At 42.6% G+C, this 16,916-nt stretch overlaps 1 protein-coding gene across 1 annotated transcript; it reads right to left on the minus strand.

The window, feature by feature from the left end:
• Nucleotides 1-3,562: 3,562 nt before the first annotated feature.
• Nucleotides 3,563-8,188, minus strand: spry4 (sprouty homolog 4 (Drosophila)). Its single transcript, XM_020097352.2, has 2 exons — nucleotides 7,944-8,188; nucleotides 3,563-5,549 (listed from the first exon to the last, which is right to left on the minus strand). Exon 2 carries the CDS (start codon nucleotides 5,496-5,498, stop codon nucleotides 4,347-4,349), a length of 1,152 nt encoding a protein of 383 aa, XP_019952911.1. The 5' UTR covers nucleotides 5,499-5,549; nucleotides 7,944-8,188; the 3' UTR covers nucleotides 3,563-4,346.
• Between the last annotated feature and the right edge of the window lie 8,728 nt (nucleotides 8,189-16,916).

Here is a 16,916-nt window from a genome sequence, read left to right on the forward strand (position 1 = left end):
ATGGTTAGGTTTGCATATGGTTAGGTTTAGAGTTGGGGTTATGATTAGGCAAACAACAGTTATGGCCAAAGTTACAGTTAGTCTCCAAAAATAAATGGTATTTCTCCTGCTCTCTGTTTTTCAGTTTGTGTGAAAGAGAGAGAGAGACAGCAGGAAGATTCTGTGCATGTTCCAGTTTCATGAGAGGCGCTTTGGAGAGACAGGAATGTTACACATCCAGATTAAAACAGACCACCCCTATAAAGGAGGAGGAAGTCAGTTTAACCCGTGAGCCAAACACCAACACACACAGCAGCCGTCGTGCACAGTCCCTGATATGAAGTCACCAGCATCTCACCACCTCGCGTCTCGCGTTACATCTCCAGAGGAAGTCTATGAATTATTTCCTGTTACTTATGTAATGTTTTCTTTTCAGTTTAAGGTCAGGCTGCTTTATTTGTCCGTTGCTGTGTTTTATAGACGATGATCTCTTCACACACACAGGAAGGGCCGGGGGACCTCAGGAAGTGGAACTGTTGATGTAAAACAACTAAAGCCCGGGAATGTTGATTTAGAGAGCGATTAATAGATAAATTAATCAGCATCTAGTGAGTGAAGTACATTCACGTGACATGTATTAGCAACTACACAGAAGTTTATAGTAGCTTCACCTGCATTTTCTGTCAAAAACAAACTTTGTGCAGCACCTTTACTGCAGGATTACATCTGATTTGTGCCATTTTAAGAATAAATAATAGAAAATCTTGCTTAATGTAGGCCTGGGTATAAATGTAATTATTCGAACTTAATCATGTAAATGACAGTTAACTCTTTTTTTTCCCGCATTCCCACTTATTGTGCCCATACCTGCATGGTCATTCTGGATTTTTTGTGTGTGTCGATGTGTGTGTGTGTGTGTGTGTGTGTGTGTGTGTGTGTGTGTGTGTAAAAACTCAAGAGTAAAGACACAACAGCCCGATATATTTAACAATATATATTTCCATTGTCAATGTACATTCCATTTCGACATAAGCTTTCTTCACAAACAAAAAGTTGGCATCTAAATAAATACTATATAAAATAGAACTTCAAAATAAATATATCTATAAAGGGAACCTTTTATATGAGAGATTTTTTTTTTCTCTTTTTGTTATATCTAAACAAAACAAATGCACAGATCTCGTTTCTTAATCCCCAACGTTGACATTGCAAAGGCAGAAAGGAATGGAGTAGCATCACCCAGCTGTATGAGACTTTTCCTCTTGTTCAGGTTGAAACAAAAAACCCATCCGTGCTCACAAATGAGCAAAACAAAGGAGTTGTGTAAAAATCACAGCGTTGTAGCAAAGAAATGAAGAACAAAAAGTTTTTTTATCATTGAGTTGTTGTCGTCTGTGATTCTTCCACACCCTGAACAGGCTAGTGAGCACATGTAAAAAGTATAAATCTAACATGAAGTGAAAAACATTATTCTTTAGCGGTGACAGATCTGAGGAGTTAAAGAAAAAGAAAGGCAGCGACTGTCAAGAAAAGAGGTCCACTGGTTAAAAAAAGATGGCACTAAACACAACTCGAGAGAGAGAGAGAGAGAGAGAGAGAGAGAGAGAGAGAGAGAGAGAGAGAGAGAGAGAGAGAGAGAAAAAACAAGAGGCAGAAACCAGCGAGAAAGGGAGAGAGACAGACTTGTCTTTCTCTCCCGGCTCTGTGGTATGACAAGTTTATGCAGAGCAGCTGTGTTTGTCAATCAAGGCCAGGGGTGTTTGTTGGACAATTTCTCAGGGAGGAAGGAGAGGGACCCGAGGAAAAGAGAGGGGGGGAGGAAGAAAACCAAGGAAGAGAAAGAGAGGGGGAGAGAGCTGAGATATTGAGCAGTAACAGCAGGAAATGGGTTGATCCAGATTGCGTTCCCTGTGTGGATTCAATGAGTCCAGAGTCTTTGGGACTCGGAGAGGAACCAGGGAATTAGCTTAGCCTCTCGACTGCTAATGAGCCATGGATAGCATAAACAGCAGGATTTTTTATTTAGTTTTTTTTATTGCCGGGTACACTTTTCTAAATCAAGTGCTAGTGATAGAAAGACTTGTCATTTTTGTTCCCCCTCCCCAGACCATCCTCTCGCCACCTTCCCTCTTTTTCTTTTTCTCATGACCTCAAAAAACATCTTTATCTTACCCTCAAAATATATATATCTAATATATTCTCTACATATTTTGTACTGAATTGTAGTTATAATGTACCATGCAATCTTTCAAGGACATTTAAAAGTCTCTTCTAAAGAACACAAATGTTGTGAAACTATTTACAGCAAATAACATTTCACCTGCATAGCTCTATTACTAAATATATTGTCAAAACATTTGTGATTTTTGCTGCCCACCTACAAACCGGGCGTTTGCCCAGTCACACAATCATTCTCAGTTTTGGCACCTTTCTCTCAGACTGAATTGCTAGGTTTGAAAATATTGCCTCATACATTCAAGACTAAGGACAGTTTTTCTTTCCTTTTTTAAAAATCCTGTGTAATATCGACTTTGTGCAACAAGACAAATGTGGATATGAGCACATTCGGTGCCCGAATGGAAGTTTAGGGTCCAACGTGAAAGAGAGGTGTGTTACAGAGCATAAAAGGGCAGTATGCCTTTATGCCAAACAGAAAAGGCCATCTATATTAAAGGGCAGAGTGCCTTTAAGAACCAACTGCCGTCATCTCCCATTTGGCAAGAGTGCATAACAACTGTGATCACTCAGACAGCGAAAACATGCTACTGTACGCTAGCTTTCCTTTGGCAAAGTCCTCAGACCGTCATGCAAGCCACAAAAATAGACTTTGAGAATAAAAGATAGACTATCTGACTAATGCAGCTACGCAGCATAATGATTAGAATTGAATGAAGACACTGTGTGTAAGGGGAGGCTGGGGTGTGTGGGCTAAATGTAGTACACGCCAATGTAATGTGAGATAGCTGAGGTGGTTAATACTGTGCTTTAGTACATCCTTTAAGGGGTTTGCGTCGTCCTAAAAAGGTTGTGCAAGTGGCAGGTTTGATTTCGACAAAGGCTGAATAGATACAACACAACAACAACAACTTTTGCTATGCCTTCTCTCCCCCTCGTCACTCTCTATAACTTGCATCCCCCCTCACTCCTCCGGAAACACTATTTTCTGGCCAGTTTGTCTCTCGCTTAGCTTACTTGTTTTAAATTATTCAGTATTGCCTTTTTGCCCCTAAATGTTTCTTTGCCATCTTGTGCAAAGAGGAAGCAGACCAGGCTCTTAGGCAGTTTAGAAATCAACATGCAGTAGGCCAAGTTCTAGAGAGGATTACCGTAACAGTCCCTGAGAAGGTTGGGTGTTTTTTTTTCACACGTTTCTCTACGACACATCAACTTCTAGCACGGTGGGTAACCATTACACTAGAGCATGCAGGTCATGACATGCATTACCTCTGAGGTGATTGGTGAACTGCATTCAAAAACTTTTAGAATGTCTGTGCTTCATCCCCCCAAAATCGGAAACACGCTGTAAAGTGATTATCTCTTCTTCACTTGCAGTGCGACTGCTTGCACATGGCGCAGAGTGAGAATTATGGGAAATTACTATTATTTTAAAGTCTCAAAAAGTTAGTTTTTACAGGCCCTCCATGGAGATTAAGTGTTAACAATACCAAGCTAGCATATTTAAGGTGTCAGAGGAACAATAGTGACACTCAGAGACGGTGATCATCATAACAGCAGAGAGAGTAAGTGAATAAGTGATGGTTTCACTTCTGTCGTGACCTATCGTGAAGCCACGATATAGGTAATCACTCTTCTTCCTGTTTGTTCAGACGGGGGGGGGGGGGGGCACAGGGCTGTGCTTTTGGGGGTGGTAGGGGTTGCACATATTATATTTTTCCGTCACATAACCTCTATGTTATCCAAGGATCTGCAACCAGCTTCTGTTTAGTTACCAATACAAAATTTGCTGAGAAAATACAGAGCAGCAGAGAGGTACAATGACTTTTGTGCCTTCAGCCATCTTTGCACAACAACACAAACACCAGTCCCACAATCTCGTCTCTTCTTCTTGTGTCCCTCTTTCAAACAAACAAAAAAATATAACAAAACAACAATTAAAAAAAGGATCTCAGAGGGGCTGGTTAGCCATTTCAACTAGCCAACTCTCTCAGACCAGGCCTGTTTTGTTCACCACCCTGTCAAACAAAAAGCCATTTAAGTACCTTTGTTTTACATAAGTCATCTTCCAGCAGATTAATAGGGTAGTTTAAGGGGTTGGTGTTGGATTGTCCTATCCATAGAGAGCTAGCAAGTACTGTGTGGTCCTGTCCATTTTTAGCACGGCCAATGCCAGCCAGTTTTGTCCAGTATCATGACCCCTGCTGCTGCTGCTTCTCTAAAGTCCCAACTTTTGCTTCCACACCTCCGTTTTTACACACAGGGATGCTCACACCCCCCTGCAAGTTCTTGCAGCGGCAGCCGGGCCTACTAACATTGTCGTAACACTTCTGTCCCAGTTTGGCCAGGCCCGTGGCTGGAAGATAGCAGACCAGGCAAGGCAGGACAAGGGAAATGGCAGCCATGAAGGACCATCGCGCGCAGCAGTTGGCCTGGGAGCACGAGCAGGGCTTGTCGGCGCAGGAGCCCTCATCATCCTCATCTTCAGTACAGTGGTAGAAGATCCCTTTGACCAGGCACATGCAGGTGGCTGTATCTACCAGGCTCTGGGCAGAGCACAGGCACTCCTGGTTGCAGACCCAGCAAGAGGGTAGGGTTCTGGGAAGCGTACACTCTGTGCAGCGGCATTTCCCACAGTGCTCGCAGAGAAGGAGGTGCTTCTTCTCGGCTGGGGAGGAAGGAATCAGCGCCAACCCCTGCTGGCCACCAGTGGAGCACACACCTCCTGCAGGCATCTTTGCAGACTTGAGGTCCAGCGATTTGGAGGAGGAGGTGCAGGATGAAGCAGAGGAGGAGGAGGTTAGGACCTTAGATTCAGAGGAAGTGAAGCAGCCTGGAGTTCGGGCAGTGACTGTGTTGAAGGGGCCCTGGTAGGGGTGCAGGTTTGGGTTGTGGTCCACCATCGGGGTGGGTGCAGCATGGTCCAGCAGCCTTTGATCAGATGAGGTGCTGCTGCTGCTGCTGATAGAGCTGGGCCTCCCACTGAAGGAAATCCAAGGGTGTGTGGTGGTGTCTGGTTGAGGGTGAGGTTCGCACCTGCCCTGCTGGTGGTGCTGGTGTTGATGATTGTGATGCTGGTTGTGGTTTGCCCCCAGGAAGCCCTCCTGATTCTGACCGAGCCAGGTGATTCTTCTGTTTGTGGACTTCTGGCTCGGGGGCTGCTGGGACACAACAGCGGGGCTGTCTATGTAGTCATTCTCCACATGCGAGGACTTTATCTGGTCAATGGGGTAGATGGTGAGGGGGTGCTGAAGGCGGCCGTAGGGCACTCGACTGTCCAGCAGGGGCTGGGATATGAGGGAGGAGGACACTCCGGGGATGTGGTGGGGAACCCTGGACTCCATGTGTAGGCTGGTGCCTTGCACGTCTTCACTCTAAAGCAGCATTTAGCAATACTGCAAAGACAGATACAGAAGAGACAGTTACGACCGGCAACAATTACTGTTGTTCTTTATCCTTTCTAGCCTCTATTTTATAAAGGCTTTATCATAAGGATCAAATAATAAGTATATCATGAAAAGCATTTGACAGTGGGAAGTAAACTTGTGATCATTACTGAATGACAGCCAGATTAGAACAACGTGTGCAGTACATGAACACTTTGCCTTTCTTAATTTGTCTTTGATCAAACCAGGTTAGGTCCAGATATGTCTTTAAAAAAAAGCTATGTGGATGGTTGGATTTTAAAGTGTCCTTTTCATGCTTGGAATACTTTTAATTTCCTGCTACATTTGAATTAGCACTGCTGATGAATAAACATTTATCTCAGGACTAATACTGACACATGATTGAGACTTTTCTCTGCATAAATCATGTGACGATCCAAGATCAACACTTCAGACAGCACGTTAAACTGACATGTATTTATATGTAAAACCCAATTCATCTAATTTTTTCAATGAGTTTTAGTCTCTCAACAGAAATCTTTTTTCTTTTCTTTTCCAGGCCGGATCTCGGCAATAATCTGAGTTTCCAACCGATCTTGATTTTTAGACTGAATACCAACAGGGTTTCAGACCTCCTCCATTCTAACTTTGACATTAGAACAATAGAAGTTGGGCTCTCATCGCCTCCCTTCTAAAGAGCAGGGAGCACCAGAGAGCAGGGCTTGCATGCAAAAGACTCAAAGATGCAAAACAAGGCAGAGCAAAGAGAGGCTGCCTGAAAAGGGGAGTTTGACAAAGAAGAAATGAACACAAGAGGCGAGAGGACATGAGGTCTTTCTACAGAATCTCACAGGAACATTAGAATAACTATGCACTGGACAGTATAATTTGCCTTTAACTATAGCTTTTGCACAATTTCTCTCTCAACACGTGAGGCCCACACAGTTGAATCGGTGTAGTAACGGACCAATCTGGGAAATTGTGAATGAAGCTGATTTTGTGAACTGCAGCTTTTTTGTGAATGAACGCTGCTGGCTGCACTCGGATTTGCAAGCATGAATCATTGCGCCCCAGTCGTGATGAGCCTAAATGAAATGGGTTTCATGCATTTCGTCAGTGAACGCTCGACAGCAGTCAAAAAAACATATCCTTTTTTTTTTACAGAAATCAAAACATATGCTTGAAGACAAAAGACGTAGAACATCTGGCGCATCTGCTGGCTTCAATAACCATATTGCCAAATATACGCCACAAAACCAGGTTTGATCGGATCATCTGATGTCATATGATCTTGATTATTCTTTAACTTCAACGTGTGCATTTTACGCACGTGAACCTATATATTGAGGGTGTATTTATATTTGAATCACTGCTTTTCATCTCTTTTTCTTATTCCTCAGATTTTGCAAACGCCTTATCTGGAAACCTGTTGCGACACTGAGCTGGCACCGACACAGACACTTGTGATCGTCAAAGGCTCGACCATTATGAGCTCAAAGTCGGAACTGTGCGCGTGCGAGCGCGCGTGTGCGTCCCTCCCTTCAATGTGTGAATGAACTGAGTCATAAAAAACCGGAGGCGGCCGCTCGACATACTCAAATTGCGTGTTTAAATAGGCTACGGGCGCTTGTAACGACGCATCCAGCACGTCGCTCTCGTTAGTAGTTTAACATGACAAAAGTATAAGGTTGGAAATAGAACACCGTGTGCCACCGACGGACACACGGATTGTGGGGTGGCTTTAATCGGCGGCGGTGAAGTGCGTAATTCTATGCGTAAAGCTGGAGGTTTTGGACATAATGCAGCGAAAATTGGCAGATTTGAGAAAATAAAACATAAGATTGTAATATATGAGGTGAAGAGGATAGGGACGGAAATTCTCTGAGTTAAAAGCACCTGACACAACCTACACGGTGAGGCAACCAGGCGGTCGCTGCAGAGCAAGGAGACACGCAACCAAACCACCCGGGGCGAAACATGTTGGAGCTTCAGATTTGGACAGATATGGAAACACTCGTCTGTTCCGCTGGCTCTTAACGTGCCACTGACTTTAACAGAAAACCTCAGTGTGTTCAAATCCACATTTGCTGCCAAAAGAATCAGCATTTCGATCATCTCTCCCCTCCACTGCGCACTCAGCCCTGCTCGTTGTGGTTAAATATTGACTGTGTGCAAACACGGTTTGAGAAGCAGCTCGTTGCAAAATAGAATTTACAAGCGCAGTTTTTGGTGCCTGCGATCCAGTGCGTTGGATACAAGGAGAGGGAGTGGGTTGAAGCGTACAGACAGAGAAGAGACGGAGCAGTCGTGTCTGTGCAGCCACACGCACAAGTTACAGACATTAAACCTGAAGAAGACACACACACACACACACACTGAAAGAGACGGGGGGAGATAACTTACTGTGGTTTCAGGATACAAATCTCATCTCTTCGTTGCGCACGACGTCTGCGCGCAGGTTATAGTCCAGTCCGAGCGAGCGAGTGAGTAGCTCCAGAGACGTCAAGCGAAGATTAGTCCAAATATTGAGGAGATAGATGATATGAGGAAGGTGCAGGCGAAGGGAGAGCGAGTCTCCGCCACTAATCTCCGCTCGCTGGTGCGTAAAATGCGACTGCGGTTGTGGACGCAGAGCTTTGGGTATGATGTTGCAACCACCGAGGGGGAGGGAAGTGAGTTTTTATGAATGGGAGGGTAGAGGGAAGGAAATGAGGGACTGGAACTGCGCAGATGCCTCGACCCCCCCTCCCCCCGCCCCTTCCTCTCTCACTCCCTCTCTCTCTTTTTTGTGAATGGGAGGGCAGAGCGACTCGGGAGGGCCGAAATGCGGAGGTTACATTTTTATGAATGGGGAGGACTCGCGAATGGCAATGCGCATGCGCGATGCCGAGATTTTTATGAATGGGAAGAAATGGCGAATGAGGTGTGTGTGTTAGAGAGAGAGGGAGAGAGCTAGAGGGGGGGTTAGGGAATGAGGAGATGGGGACTTTTATTGGTCACAAGGGCAATGTCAGGCCGGATTAACATAAAGAGTCGGTGCCACTCTCGCTTTATTTTAGCCTGTTCATTTATTTCTCCACGCAGCTCCCTGCTCAGAGACGCTGTGGATGTGAGTGAGCTAAACCTGCGGTGAATCAATTCATTCCTCCATCGCTGGCAAATCTCAAATACCCATTATTCTCTGATTATGGAGTCTTTACGCAAAGTGCATCTTGGGGGAACGTGGCCCAATAATACAAACCAGAGAGCTTCCCAGGGGCTAGTTCTCCTCATATAACCTATAATCAGTGAGTTCTTATCTACACGCGCCTCAGCTCGATCAGGATAAATAAGACCCTTCCTGTTGCTATCTAAAGCTGTTTATTGCGAACAAGGACGCGTCCTTCCTTCCTTCCTCCGCAACAATGTGAGGTATGACTATACAGCCTCTATGGCAATGTAAAAAAAAAAAAAACACAGAGGAGGAGGAGGAGAGGCAGGGGGGATGAAGTAGGGGGTATGGGGAGGGGGCAATAACGCCTCCTCTGAAACACAAACCAGCATGAGGGCAGGCAGGATTCACAAAGGGACAGGATGTTGTTGATTTGTACCGAAACCACACGGAGGAAATGAGTGTGAATTTCCTTTCTCTCTGACATCCCAGTGTGTGTGTGTGTGTGTGTGTGTGTGTGTGTGTGTGTGTGTTTCCCTGCTACCCCCCTCTCTGGGCTCGGGGCTTTTAACAAGTCAAAGGTTAACAGTTGCCCCATTATCCATTTGCACACATCACCATGGCAACCACTACACCTCCAAATTGGGATTACTGTTTTGAAGAAGGCTCCAGACAGAGAAGAGACACGCGAAGAAAGAGATTCATTTATTTATAGACACACATAAAAACCTATATATGGTTGAAAATAAATCATGTTTCACGAATAGAAATTGGAAATATCTCCTGATGAATAGCAGAAGATCAATGGAAACGAGCTCATTTTTATTGCATATTTATGAGCTTTGTGTTTTTTATGGTATTCCAATAATATTCTTATCATGTAACTGGGATATTCAAATGGGGATTTAAAGCATGATCTTATGAAAGTGCCACTTTTCTTGTTTAATATCTTTAAAAAATATATATATAATATAATTTAACAGTAGGTCAGTGAAACTAATGGTAGAGGATGTTGTATATTGACTGCAATCGCTTTTAGGGCAGATCAAAGACCTACTTTCTATTTTATCTTATAAATAGCACACATTTTGGTACATACATAAAAAAATGCATAATAAAACTATAAGTGAATAAAAGTGAAGCTAGTCTTTTGAGTTATATTAATTAAATTGACTTAGTTTTATACATAAACCCTTTTTATACAGTTTATATGGAATTAAAAACAACAGAATACATTTGAATGACTCTAAAACTGCAAATTTTTTAAATAGTATCAGTCAAAATCTACTGTAGAGTACAAAACAGTAAAAACGAGATGCAGGGACTTTATGCTTTTACCTTATGGGATCGTCTCAGTAAAAAGTGAGTGAAAGTAACTATTTTAAAGTTGTATTTTATTGTATAAAAGAGTGAAAGCTTTTTTTACAGACCCACAAATATATAAATCTTACATGTCAGCCTCTCTTTCCTTTTCCTAACATCTCACTCTCTCCCTCACACACACACACACATGCAGATGCACAACTGGACATATTCGCAGATTTCTGTCTGCAGCTGCGTGGCTTTCTGGCACGGCCTACACCAAGTGCTTGTTGAATTGTAGATTTCTAGTCGGTGTGATCATCTAGGCATACATGCACGGAAGGGAAGGCCTAGATTTCTCTCCAGAGTCTCCTCTCCTGGCCTTCCTTCCTGCCACATCTGCTGGCTGCTGCTGCGAGCATGGGATCATAATGGACAGCCCCATCTGCTACCAGAGCAGTTTCACATGCTAGATGTGAAAAGTTGCTTTTTTTTCATTCCCCCAGACCAAACTTAACAAAACTACATTATTTGTAAATTTAGAAAACAGCTTTTTCCTCTTTAGACACAGAGTAATCCACAAACATGTCAGTGAAAATCAAATTACAGAGTCAACAGCCCTTTTGTTTATCACTTAAGTCTATCACTTGATGTATTTCACTAATCTGTTGTTTTTCAGCCTTGTATTTCCTGACTGATCCCAAGACACAATACCTTGATAATGGCCATAATTGTGTGTGTTGGCAGAGCTTAAACGCAAATGCACAGTGATGGCTTTGCAGCTCGCTCTCAGCTTTACATCAAAAAGCTTCCTGTTGCAGGTAACCCCCCCCCCCCCCCACTCCTGACACGTCACAATACACATCTCTCACCTATTAGCAGCTGTAGTTGCAGGCCGAAACAGTTTGAGTGTCTTCAAAGTGAATTTCACACAAGGTCAACATGTTTCTCTGCTTCCTCACACAAAAATTGATCTCAAGAGAAACTGTTGGATTCTGGTTCATTGTATTTAAAGCACATACATAACATATAGTATACACATGGCCAGATTGTCCTCCTGAGGATTCATGTTGGAGTCACGTTTGACCCCTGAAGATGGCCGTGTCTTTATTTATTTATTTCCACAGGTACCAAGAGACTGAAGGAACATAACATTGACAGATTATGTCAAGGAAAATGTTATTTAAAAAAGTATTTATTTATCTTCAGTTCCCAAGCACTGCATCACAACAACTGCATCAATGAAATTCTCCCCAGTTTCAGAGAAGAAGGTTCATCAAAAGATTTTTCTCTTAACGTAGCCTCTCTGAAATGTCTCTGCATGATGTTCCATTGTCTATGATTAAACATTTATGGGACTGAAACACTCCATGTAGACTAAAACAGAGCAGTGATTTCCAACCAGTGGTACTCACATCTCAGGGGGTAACTCAGGACTCAACTATATTTGGAGCTAGCTAGCTAGCTAGCTGGATGGATGGATGGATGGATAGATAGATCGATAGATGGATACTTTATTGGTCCCGAGGGAAATGTAGTAAAAATATAAATATACAGAAATATACCTGCATACAGATTCTGTGATAAGGAAGAAAACATTCAAACACAAATAGGATTGTCAATGACCATGAGTTTGACAAACACACCACATAAGTGAGAATAAAAGTTAGGATAATCAACGTAGCAGGTGAGCTGCTGAAATAGTTGGAGATGGAATGAAATTAGTGAGCACCACCTCCATGAAGACTCAAACTGAGTAACGCTGAAAGCTGCGTTGTAGAAAACTCCCCAGTTTGCCCGCAGCTCGAGGTGGAGCTTGACCATGAGGCCGCAGGTAGCTCCAGCTCCTCAAATATTGACTTCCTTCCTCGCTGCCTGCCTGGTCAGGAGGTGTGTTTGTGTGCTTTGGAGCCAGAAAAGGTGTGTGGTGACAGAGGTAGGAAGGGGGGAGGTGGGGAGCATGTACATGTGGTTGTGCGAGTCTGTGTGTCCACATCCATCAAAATAAAGAGTTTGATGACTTTGGCCTGCCCTCATTGCACCATAATAGGATACATTAGGCCTAATTCACTTAGAGCCATTAGAGTGCATGAAAATTCCTCTACAGGAGTAAAAACACAGAAGCCCAATGAGCCTCTGTGCTGTAGTTTCACTACAAGTGACAGGATCCTAACTATTCTATTACTTTTCGTCAAATAGTTCTTGTGCACTTTGGAAAATCTAATTTCTCTGTAACATTCTTGTTGCTAAACCCAACACTTGGACTTTGACATTATCTTCTCAAACTGTAAGTCACTTTAAATCTGCTTTAAATGCCTCAAAGTTTAGATTTCATGTTTTTAAAGATGTGAAACTCTTTCTTTTGATAGTGAATTGTGTTAAACATGAGTACACACAAGGAATACATTCAAACAAATGACTGTCATCTCCAGAGTTAAAATATTTTTCAGCCATAAGAAAGTGTTTTAGCTCTTACATGACTTTATTCCACTTCAGTCAATAATCTCTGCATGATTTTAAAAGGAGTCTTGTGACCAATAATTTGACTTGGTTATGCAGGAGGAAATGGCTTTTGTGGCTTGAGAGTCACACCCATTGTGAGAAAGGCCCTGCTCTCTCGGCAGTGGTCTGCCAAGGTCAGTCTACAGGACGCTGTTTTTTTTGTTAGTTTTTTTTTTACTGGGCAGGCATCCCAGGAAATGTGGCCTCACCTGGTTCAGGTTGGTCAAACTTTAGGCAACATCAAGTAACATGTGCCATTTAGCAGAAGCTTTTTTCCATACTACGGCCTAAAGAGGTCATTGAGACCTCAAATTACTGACCTCAAAATAACTGCAAATAGTCTGTAGGCCCCCATTAAGAAGAGTTTCAGAGTGGCTCTCAGGGACAGCTGAAGGTCCCTCATTAGGAAAACTCTAACCCCGAGGTCTGGAGGACCATATTTCCACTGGATGACCTGGACTTGTTGTCCATGTTGACAAGCATCTGCTCTGCCAACGCGCTCTCAAGTGAGAACCTGAATCCTTGTCAGCTGCAGGGGTGCTGCTCTGTCACTGACCTCTGACCTCTGAACTTCCTGAGTTTGTGGAAAAGCAATCAAAGTGTTTCCTTGTAGGGATCAATAAAACCAGCTGTATGACACAGTTTAATATCAGAGATACCAGGAACTTAAAGACTATGAGGCCTGGACTGTTGATCATGTCTTCTATTGATTTGTATCATCATAGTGAATGAGGGCAGAACCTGAAACCATCACTTCAGTTATGGATGCATACATCTTGTTGTATTCCCATGTGTTTTGTAAAAAAACCTGCTGTAGAAATTAAGTATTATTATTGTTCTTTTTTTTTTCCTATTATTATTCTTGTTATTATTATTATCTGTTCATATATTTTCTTTTAATTACAACATGATAAGTGCAAATAGGCAGTTGAGTTGTGATTGATTCGACCCAATCAGGCTGTGAATGTGGGTTTCCAAAACTCTCAGTTTCTGTCTGTCCAAACCAAAACACAATGCCAAAGAATTAAAATAGCCTGAGAATCTTTACAAACATTTTTTGTTGTTCAGTTTTTAAATTTAATTTGATTTTTGAGAAAACAGTTTGCATTTCTCACCTCTGTGATCCTCAAACTAGACCCCAAGCAGTCACAACCCCTTTGAACCACTGCCACATTAACTTTCTTTTTTCTTAAGGCTACTGAAGAAAATATTACATCCTCCACTTTCCGATCCTCTCTTTTTATCTGACTCTGCTGTTTTCACATGTGACTCCTGATACGCATGAGTATAAACACACGTGCACAGAAAGACATCCATAAATGTACATTAACACACACACACACACACATACGCACCCACCCACACACACACACACACACACACACACACACACACACACACACCCTTAACTTGGCCTTCCATCATTGTTTCCATAGTCAACCGGCTGGCTGATATTATGTCTAATTTCAGGCATGTAATTAGTGTGTAGCCTGGTCTGGTTCTGTCTGGGTCTGTGTCGAGACTGTATGTGCTTGTGTGTGTGTGCCTGTGAGGATAATGTGTGTATGACTGGTGTATGTATGTTGGCGTGTGTATGAGTGATGCGTGTGTGTTGAGTCTGAATTTAGCCAGCACCACAGAAAGGGACTGCATCAGTCCAAGCCGAATGGAAGGCAAATAAGTATGACATTACTGCGCTAACGCACACACACACATGCATACACACACACTGAGTAGGCCTATCCTTGGTAAGAAATGCACAAAAGCGGAATGTGGAGCAATGGGCAGCCGCAAAGCACACACACATCAGTCATATTAAGACTCATGAATGTGCCAAACTAAGCAGACACAGACGAGCGATAATGTTTTCACTTTCAAATTTAGATGAAATCCTAATGACCTACATCCCATTGAGTAGTAATAGAGAACATCAACGATAAAATAGCAGCCTATATAAATGAAATCAGCATGTGTGGGCTTGAATGTTACATGTATGAAACTAATTCTGACACTTTTGACATAATTGAGACAAATGAAAATCTTCCAACTTCCCTGTCAAATACAGAGGAGAGAAAAGATTTGCAAAGTCACCCAGACAAAAATCTTCGTCTTTATATTGGGTCAGTAGTGCAGAGCTGGTTTTCTGAAGGCTGCCTTTAATCCACAGTCTTCCGTCTATGGACTTTTGCACTCCCCTTGAAATTCTTTCACAAAACACACCTAAGATGGCATTTTCTAAAAAGTTTGACTTAAATGTTTTTGCAGTTATGTGAATAACTCGTAGTTGATCGTAAACTCATTCAGTCCCTTGCAGCACTTTGTTGTGGGAGAAGTATTTTGTGGCATGAAATGCAAAAAAGTAGGTGAGGTATATCAAATGTGAATAAAGGTACCATTGAATCAGTGTGCAGTACATGCATGTATAGGTTTATGTGTGTGTGTGTGTGTTCATTCATCCCTGGGATGCCTGGATGATATGTGCCGCAGCGACACTTGGAATGCCCAGAATGCGAGAGGTGCCGAGTAGAAGTGAGGGTCTTCGGGGCCACACCCCTGACGGTTGGTCACACTTCAGCGATTGGTTCGTCCCTGGAGGTCGAAGTGCAATTGGGATCCAGTCACTCCTGTGAAGAAAGGTCAAAGGTTCACTTCCACCAGAGCTCTCCTTTCCTCCCCTTGCCCAGCATGGGGTTCTTCCAGCTCAGAGCCATGAAGTTAAAAAACATTTTTTTTAGGAATGGAAAAAAACCCTTAAAGGTAAAGTTAGCAATGAATCATATGTTTAATTATCAGGGGAAAAAAGAGATGTTTGTCTATTTGCATGAGTTTTCTTAAGTTGGAATGTACTGAGCTGCTATCATCACCAAAATAAAATTAAACTAAAAGTTTTGGCCTGTTTGTTTAAAAAAAAATTATTTCTGCTCTCAACGTCATAAAATAATTGAGAAGTATTCGCGTCCTCATGTGAAACAGGCCAAAAGCGAGACAAACAGAATTGCAGGAAAGTTATCAGCATCCCAGAAGATGTGATGGCTGCAGCATCATCAGCCGTATCCAACTTCACTCTGATGACAAGCTTAAATTAAACTTTCAGAGGAAGGACGGGAGGACGAGGGGAGAGGAGTGTAGGAGAGGAGCAAACACAAGAGGATCAGATGAGTGGAAAAAAGGAGGTAAATGAGAGGACCGGCAGATGAGAGGGGTGAGGAGATCAAAGGGAAGGAAGAAGGAGGTGAAAGGAAGACGAGGAGGAGATAAGTATAAAATGATGACGGGGGAGAAGAGGGAAGGAGGACGGGAGGAGCAGAGGAAGGAAACGTGGTCAGTGAGAGAGGATGGTGAGGGATGGAGGTGGGTTGCAGTAACTATGACACATGACTCTGGAAAGGAACATGCGTAGGATTGAGGAAGTAGTTGAGTAACCTACCCGTCATTTGATTTCCCGATTAGGTCAGATATGAACTGGCCAAATATTAAGAGACAAGCTCATGAACCTGACACTGAATTTGGACGGATGGCAGCCCAGAAAAACTCCACTGACTCTCAGCACTAAGGTTCTTGTTTGTTCTTACGTTGTTCATCAGTATCATTTTATCATTGTAACTAAAACATTTTCTTAAATCATAAAAGAGTGAAATATAATCAATAAACACAAGAACAAGGGGTGTGGTGATATGTTTGCACACCTGGATCAAGTATTCGAACATTTTACTGAAGTAAAAGTACAAATAAATGGTCAAATATCACATCATACAGTGAAGAAGAAAGTTCTGATATTTGTAAAGTACCTGAAAATAAATCCACTTCAGTAAAGTAAAGGTACATTAAAAGTATACTTCAGTATAGTATCACAGTACTGTAGTATTGTACATTTGCAGTGCAAGGCTCAAGGTTAATGATGCAAAACTGTTAAATTGACTCTGATGATTTAAACTGTAAGGTTATAACAGAAATGTTTACGATCCGTGAAGGTGTATGTAAATCAGATTGATCCTTTATGAGTTGGTGTGTGTCGGGGTCCAGATGTGAGCGAAGTGACTGTGCTTCACACGCCTCTGATTAACCAGATCTCCTCCTGAGCTGAGAGGATGTGGCTCGAGAGGGATGCTTTGACTCACCGGCTTTTTTGTTGTGATAGATGAGGAGGTGGTCAGTTTCTGAGAGCGGGCTCAGTCGATACAGGATATGAATCAGAATCCGATTCAATGGGAAAGGAAAATACACAGCAGCTTTTCACTATGAGGTCTATTTTTACATGATGGGATTCTCACTGAAATGAATCGATGTCAGGTTCAGGAACTGATCAAGCCGGTGGTAATAATCACATCCTGGCAGTCTAAGACAGGTGAATGGGAAAACTAGTATATAGTTATATGGTATACTATGATGCACCTGCACTAAATCTCCTGCTGTGTTGTGCA

This window comes from Paralichthys olivaceus, chromosome 15, assembly GCF_024713975.1.
Source record: "Paralichthys olivaceus isolate ysfri-2021 chromosome 15, ASM2471397v2, whole genome shotgun sequence".
Lineage (NCBI taxonomy): Eukaryota > Metazoa > Chordata > Actinopteri > Pleuronectiformes > Paralichthyidae > Paralichthys > Paralichthys olivaceus.